The following is an 8039-nucleotide window of genomic DNA, read 5'->3' on the forward strand; positions in this document are numbered from 1 at the left end:
TGTCAGGTGGAGAGCCTGAAGTGGACAAGTGGTGGACAGATTAAAGGACAGGGATATGACTATTACAAAATCAAAAGGGTATAAAATCTCCTTTAATTAAAGGGATTTTAAGAACAGCCAAAATTAGCACAGCATATATAACAAATAGAAAACAAAAATACATAGTTGAATGGGTTTATACACAAACTTTTATATTTTTTTATCAGTCAGGAGTTCTTGCCTTCAGTTACAGGAATCATAAAAAGTGTCACTGAAATCCAGCCAACTATGTGAGTATTGGCACGGAGCAGTCTTTCAACTGACACCAACGTACACAAACATAGTCAGGAGGTAAAGACAGCCCCAACTAAAGTGTCTTAAAACACACAGCAGCTCATTAATCCTGGATGGATCTGTCCAGTGCACAACAGTTAACAAAAGCTTTTGTGACAATTATTATAGTAATGTTAATGACTATAAGATAAAGCCTCATTAAGTCTTAGTTTACACCCCTTCAATGGCAATAATGATGCTTTGCCATCCTGCTGCAGGTGATGACCTGCCCTCCTCAGTGCTCTACTTTTTTATCCACCATCTCATCTCTAAGGCGGCACATTTGGCACCACAGCATGACTTGGAAACTACGTTGGCATGGCAAGCAGTGCTACTTCATGTAATATACAAAAATCACCCAGAAATCTACTGAAGGGTTAACGAGGCAAATCTTTGTACAGTTAATATTATCCTTGTCAAAACATACTTCTCCTATCACATATTTCTTACTGTAACTACAGCTATACTCCAGCCCTCCCCACTAACCCTGGGCAATGCTGAGCAGTCACATTCCTCCCACATTGTTTAGAATAAATGTTTACTCCAAGGCCTAAGTATTCTCAAAAAGAGAGTGAGAAAATGGCATCTGGGTTAGGTATATATTTTTACCACAGATCATTAATACAGGGGTTGGCTATGCATCCTGCTCCTTATTCAAATAGGAACTGAAGACTAAAGCAGACATGGTGTCACGCCAAGCTGGGGAGAATGCTACCACGTGGAAGGACGTAAGAGTTTGCTCTCTGCAAGATCCATTCATCTATATGAAAATTGTCAGCTCATGGTTTTATGTGATTTTCCACATATGTCATAGACATCAGTTCAGAGTGGCCTTTTTAATCCTACCCCTCTACCTATGCATGCTTGAATGTGTGTATGTGTATACATTTTAGAAATATTCAGTTGGGAGGCAAACTTTTGCTAATTAACTTGTACTGGTAAAAATTCCTCCCTGTTTAATAACATTTTGTCTACTTTGCACAATTGCAGTTGGGTCTGTCTTTACTAGCTGACTTCTTCCTCCCTCTTGTTTATCTTGCTGGGAGTTACTATGGGACTGCTCCCTGTGAAAGAAGAGGAAGTACCAGCACTTTTTCATATCTGCATTTTAACTCTTTTTTGTTACACATTTTGGGAGACACACATAAAGTAGGAGAGAAGTGACAGAGTAGAAATCAGAGAATGTGTTGCTATACTCTGCCTTATCTTAATTAGTGAATGGCCACTTCCCCAGACAGAATATTTTATCTAAGACTAAACAGTCTTCCATTGTTGTAGCTATAACACAATATTATTTTAATGTACTCTTTCCAATACCTCTGTGAGGTAGCCACTAGTAGTTTTTATAGATAATATATATTATTATCATCATGGTCATCTTTATGATACAGAAAACAAAAACAAAGAGGGAAAGGTCCATATCCTGTGTAAACTGAGATTTTAGGAAGAATTTAGACAACAAAGATCAAAAAAGTCATTATTTTGTCTCTTACATTACCCTATGGAAAGAATAGATTCTTACAAGCAGAGGTCTGTATCTCAGCAAACTCAGATGTGATTCAGTTTCAAACAGGCTGAGAAATAATTTTTCTGTCAAATGCCTATGAGTGATCAGGAATATCTGGTGAGGTGTTCCTCAGCTATAATGCACTGAAGGGGATCTGACCCAGTACATGTACTCACAGAATATCCTGTACATGCCTACTAGGTTCAAAACATACTGTTGGTTATTGCATTCACTAACAGAAAGAAATCTCTGTAAGAGGGTTCTTCTATTCAGGAATTGAATAGCTAGATTGTTTGCAGGGTCTCAGATTCAATTCTCACTTCTCCTGAGGAAGTTCAAACCCACATATCCTAACTTCCAGCCTAAGCCATAAGTTACTTGGCAGACTATCTGCCTCTGCTTCTCCTCCTAAGGAGAGTCACAGTTTTCAAAGAAGAACTTGAGAACTGGCAGGACTCATTACTCCAGTGGTTAGGGAAGTTCCTTGGGAGCTGGTGACATGGTTGCCAGATCTTTCCCCAAAATTAGATTATATATTCTGCTTGAAGACTGTTTCATGTACATCATTGTTTTTAATCTGGTAGGGCAAATCTCCAAAAATATTCCCAAACACTGTGTTTTGTTGGTTTCAGGTTACTGATGGTTTCTCACAGTTTTTAGCAGATAAGGACAGTCTCCCATGCGAAGCTCCCACCCTCGACAGCATCACATCACTGACAGGCAGTGAGGCTGCTGGACAGCTTGCAATGTACACATACTATATGGAGAGGGGAATGCTATAAGGAGGGGGAGGGAGGGAAGCAGGGAGGGAAGGCACACGGCAAAAATGGGATGAAGGAAGAATTTATTTAGGAATGAATGACAACAATGTCTAAACAAAAAACTCACAGTATATTCAGCAAAGAACCTCGTGTGGGGTCCCTTGGGAAAACAAGGGTGTCATTTCTTAAACAGTCACATTGTACTGTCAAATGAGATCCTCTGGTACGCAGACTAGCTGAATTCTGTTATTTCTGTTTAAGTGTTTGGCTTTGCAACCTAAACAACATTCACTTTAACAGTACTTATGCATAAATAAAGATGATATGTGTAAGAATGTAAAGCCATCATACCAATTTTGGCCCATTTCTCCCTGCAAGAGGCTTAGCCTAAGGCATTTGAGCCTCTGCCTCATGTTCCCACAAATTTCAGACAGCACACTGGCTTTGTTTGTTTTTTAAAGAGTGTTATGATAAAAAGTGAAATAAGTTTTTCTCTAAAATTTAAAGTAATTATCTTAGAAGACCACTGACCACTTAAATATTATTAAAATGTATAGCTAAGTGCTATGTAAGCTAGTACTGCGTTGGAGAGTGTAGGGAGAGCTAAATAACACAAGTGCAAGAGAAATCTTAAACAGGGCTAGACAGAAGAGGAAATTCTCATCAATTCAAAATCACTGCCTCAAAGCCAGTGAGTCTAAGTTGTATAATACTACTAAATCTACTTTCCAATAAGACCTTATCGTAGATGACTGGGTCACTATCATTCTCCAAAGCAAGAGAAAACTTGCTAGCTAATTTGAGAACACATCTTTTCTTTCTGTGAGGCTGGATTTTTGGCATACCATAGTTCAGTCCTATTTGGAGCCTTGTAAAGTCACTTATCTGAGCCTAAGGTAGCCAAACGGAGCACTGCGAACATTCCCGCTGGAGCTGCCAGCGAAATAACGGCTCCCTGAGGATTAACTTCTTCTAGGCTAAAAAGAAAGCCAGTCTGTGTTACTGCAGCATAATGGCCTTCATCTGTAACCTAGATCTTGGTTTGTTTCTTTCAAATGCTTTTTCACTATGCTATCAGGAAAGAGAAAAAAAAAAAAACCCACGTAGTTCGCAGGGAACGTCACAGTATCAAATGGTGCCAGTAGGACCCCGCTGTGCCCCCCTCCTCCCCGAGCCCATTCAGACAAAGCCTGAGAAAAAGGAAAGGGTCTCAAAAATCTCACCTGGAGAGAGGTATGGGGCAGTACAGGGAGCAGGGGACCAGCACTGCTCCCTCCTAAGGACATAGCTGAAAGAGACACATCCCTGTGCGCTTTGCTGCCCCAGTGTACGGATCCAGGGGACAGGAGGGGCTACAGTCACTGCAGCTGCTGATCACCCAGCCCTTGAGAGCAAGGGACCAGGAGCTACCATGAGGTGTCACATAGCAGCCCAAAGTGCTGACCACCGCCTGCAAACCTCACTGTCTCATCTTGACTTCTGGGAGGGACTGGGTCTCAAACAAAACCAGGGAAGGTCACCTTAATAGCCTCTGACTACCAGCTTGTTCTGTGTCCAAGGGAACAAGGCATTTGCATCTTCCACAAGCATTTAGACCCTTCTGTCTAAAACATGATACAGCATTCAAGCAATCTTCTAAGATGAAGGATGACATAGAGCCTGAGTCTGCAAATACTTGTGTTCAAAAATACTTTTCCTCCCATGAGGCAGTCTCCAGTTGATCACAAGTCAACAGTGCTGGGGCAGGAAGGAATAAATTCCAGACACTGTCCACACTGAAGGCCCGTCAGTGTAGCTGTGGTACAACTGCACGGACTTCAAAAGGGGGCAGTGTTAAATTAATGTTGAGTCCTTAGAAAATGTTACCCCGTTTGCCTTGAGAGCTGTGGGCTCCCAATGACTTAGACCATATTCTGGTTCTTTGTGGGAGTTTTATCAGATATAGAGTAGAAATCTAAAAGACTATCATGAACTGGAAAAGGTAGGTAAGCTGGAAAAGGGGAACCTAATTTTGACATCTACCTTGAAGTGCCTCACTTCAGAAACAGCATTCCTATTTAGCCAACAGAGTGAAGTAATCTATTAAAACCCAATCCCTCCTTTGCTAACCCTAACTGTTCATACCTACATCTATCCATATACTCCACAGGATGCCCAAAGAGACAGCCCTGGTTTTGCAAACTCTAAATTCAAGAAACATAATAAAATACATCTCCTTACCTGCTCTGTGAGGCACTCTCAGGTACGTGGTATATGAAGACATTTCCTCTGGAGGCAGCAGCCCAGTGACTGGCCATGTTTATGACAGGACACGTGATAAACTGGTCACTGATGAAAAAGGAGGAGCAGGAAATAGACACAGTCATGTAAAAAAAAAAAAAATTAAAGAAAGAAAGAAAGAAAAAACCCCATGACCAGCAGGTATCTCTCTATATTGATATCCTCCTTTAAATCTTCCAAAACAGCTCATATCTCTGCCTTCAAGTGCACTGAGGGAAACTGCATTCACCCTCTATGGGCCCAGTACAGCTTAGAATTCACTAAAATTCCTTTTTTATGGAGTGTTGAACAATGGTAATGATACTAAATAAATAAGATCTGACACATAAGGAGTATCCTAACCAAAAAACGAATCCCATGTTAGTCTAGTTTATAGGAGCCCATGCTTGTAATAATATAAAGCTCCTTCTTCTGGCACCACTAGGTTGTGATGGCATCTAGTGAGAGGATTTACATATTTCCTGGGTTAAGAATCAGTAATATTCTTTCTGCATTTGGATATGCGTGACTTTTTTTGGTAGAGTTGCCACAGCTGGAAGAGGTAAGAGACAACTTTTGGAGATATCCTGCAGGGCCTCTGCCAGGGCTCATCAATATGGAATATCTGGTGCAGTATGTTTGGGAGAGAAAGGTTAAGCAAGAAGAGTGCAATGAGGTAGTTAAATGATCAATTTATTACCAGGTATTGCAATACAAAGGTATGAGTGAAGCAAATACATCCAAACCTTCCTAGGTTCCATTGCCCCAAGAATTGGAGCTGGAAGGAACACAAGCAGTTAAAGAGGGGCAGGCAGAAAACATGAAACCTTACTGCAAGGTATGTTGTTTTGATTCCTCAAGGTGATATTACATACACACCTATCACAAAGTCATAGAATCACAGAAAGGTTTGGGTTGGAAGGGACCTTAAAGATCACCTAGTTCCAACTCCCCTGCCATGGGCAGGGACACCTCCCACTTGACCAAGTTGCTCAAAGCCTCATCCAGCCTGGCCTTGAACACCTCCAGGGATGGGGCACCAACAACTTTTCTGGGCAACCTTCTCATTCTACGTGTGGGCAAAGACTCAGCGAACTCTTTGAGAGTTTGTATATCCATAAGTACATGACCACACACAAAAGTATCTGCTGCAGAACCGGGAGGTTTCAGTTCTCAGTCTAGTGAATCTGAAACAGTAGTTGCTCCTTCAAACTTGGTAAAGAAAAAAAAAAAAGGCTGATGGTAAGAAAGAACAGTGTCAGAGAAGCATAAAGACATGTTGCTATATTTAACTGGTATGATTATGAAAGGCACTGTTTGGGTAGCTATCTTGGTTCACAGCAGAGTTTATTTTAAGCCTGTCTGTGAGACCACAAGCTATGGGCTGACTGACCACAATGCTCTTTGACAGTTATGGTTGACAACACCCATATGAAATGAAAATTACTCTTCTTCACATGCCTACCAGCATGAGGTTTTACAGGAGCAGATGGCCTAGGGGAGAGCATTAGCTCTTGAGAAATGCATTGAGATACGTTTCACCACTTGAAACTGATTCTCAGTTGGTGCTACGGGGGAAAAAAGTCAGTTATTCCAGGGAAGATAAAAAAAAACCCAACAAAAATGAAATGGCTGTTTCTTACAGGCATAGAATACAAGAGGGTTTTTTTTTGGTGTTTTTTTTTCGTTTGTTTGTTTTTTTGTTTGTTTGTTTTTCTTAAAAAAAAGAAAGAAAGAAAAAGAAAATGAAACTCATTTTATACCTGGGAAGAATATCAGAGAATTGCAGCTGAAACAATTTTAAAAATGGAAATATTTTAAAACCACAAATTATATACAATGTATGTCATTTATAACAAACACTTCTGTTGCTTTTCTCACACTTCATAATCCTGTTAAAAATTTAGCAATTAATTATGAACTCCTGACATAGAACTTTTCTTGGGTTACACATCTATGCTGGTAATAAGTTTATTTAAAAAAAAAAAAAAAGAAAAACCACACACCAAACAAACCAACCAACCAAATACCAAAAAAACAGAACTAATCCCTTCTTTTTCCCACCATGATACTGGTGTAGGCTTCTGTCATTCTGTAACTGCTCTTTCCCCTCCCTTTCTGCTGCCGCCAGAGTAATTTCCAAAGTGTTTAAAGCAAAGGATTATCATCAGTTGTCCTGGTTTCACTGCTCATCTTTCTGCTTGCTCGTGGTGAGCCTAAGCCATTCACTTCTTTCCTAAGCCAAGTCATCTGCCTCCATGTCATAAACAAGTAGGTAATCCCTGTGCCCAGGAGGCTGCTGCGGGGCGCTGGCAGGCTGAGCGCCAGAGGAGCTATCTGTGTATCATGTTCCTGCTGCAAGTAAGCAGTGTGCTTGCTGTCGTAACTTTGCAAAATCAGTGTTTGCACCACGCTGAGCCCTGGACTGAATGTGGATGATCAAATGCAACAGCCCTGTGTTATAACAGCTCCTTATGGAGGTATCTCTGTATGGGAAGAAGGGTTAAAATTAAGTCCTTCAGTGTTTTATTGTGGCTTAAAACCTTACTGATCTGACTAAAGAATTATAGCCCCATGGGTAACGGTGGTGACGGAAAGAGATTGAAGACAAGTTCTGGCTCTAATGCCCATGAACCATTGTGCTTCCACGTGTGCTGCATGCAGTGACCCCAGACGCCGCAGTGATGGGTGGCCTGCCCCTGGGACAGGCAAGGAGAGAGGACAAATGCAGCAGGGTGCACGACTCGATAAATGGCACAAAGCTCAGCCCACAGCCTTCTGGCTTGTTTACTCCATGACCTCAATGCACTGCCACACCTGGACCACCCAGAAGCCTTCCCCAAACAGATTTGGTCACTGTTGTCTTGGATCAGATGTTTCCAAGTGAATTTTGGCTCCTGTTCATCTCCTGCTCCCTGAGGCTTCCCTGGAGCAATGCCCTGCACTTCTGGAGACCTACTGAATGGAAAACCTTGTCTCTAAGGTCTCATGGAGAGGCTCACATTGGACAGAAAGCTGTAGTACTGAGAGTGCAGATACCAGGAGCTTGTAGCTATGATGTCTTGGTTCAGAATAGAGGTGAAACAGCATGGATGGGTACACTAGGACTCAAACCACCAGCTCATAAAACATATCACCTTAGAAACCACAAGACTTCATAGCAAATATGCTCATGAAGCAGAGACAGGAACAGGGAAAGA

General features: G+C 41.4%; 1 protein-coding gene across 1 annotated transcript in view; it reads right to left on the reverse strand.

Moving 5' to 3' along the window:
* Positions 1-4800: 4800 nt before the first annotated feature.
* The window catches only part of LOC104466063 (thyroglobulin-like), a gene marked incomplete at both ends in the record, with an annotated part of 62116 nt that continues 58877 nt past the window's right edge, over positions 4801-8039 (reverse strand). Inside the window, one exon of the mRNA XM_010079380.1 lies at positions 4801-4908. Coding sequence (XP_010077682.1) covers positions 4801-4908 — 108 coding nt within the window. The remainder of the gene's footprint in view (positions 4909-8039) is intronic.

This window comes from Pterocles gutturalis, unplaced genomic scaffold, assembly GCF_000699245.1.
Source record: "Pterocles gutturalis isolate BGI_N339 unplaced genomic scaffold, ASM69924v1 scaffold289, whole genome shotgun sequence".
NCBI lineage: Eukaryota > Metazoa > Chordata > Aves > Pterocliformes > Pteroclidae > Pterocles > Pterocles gutturalis.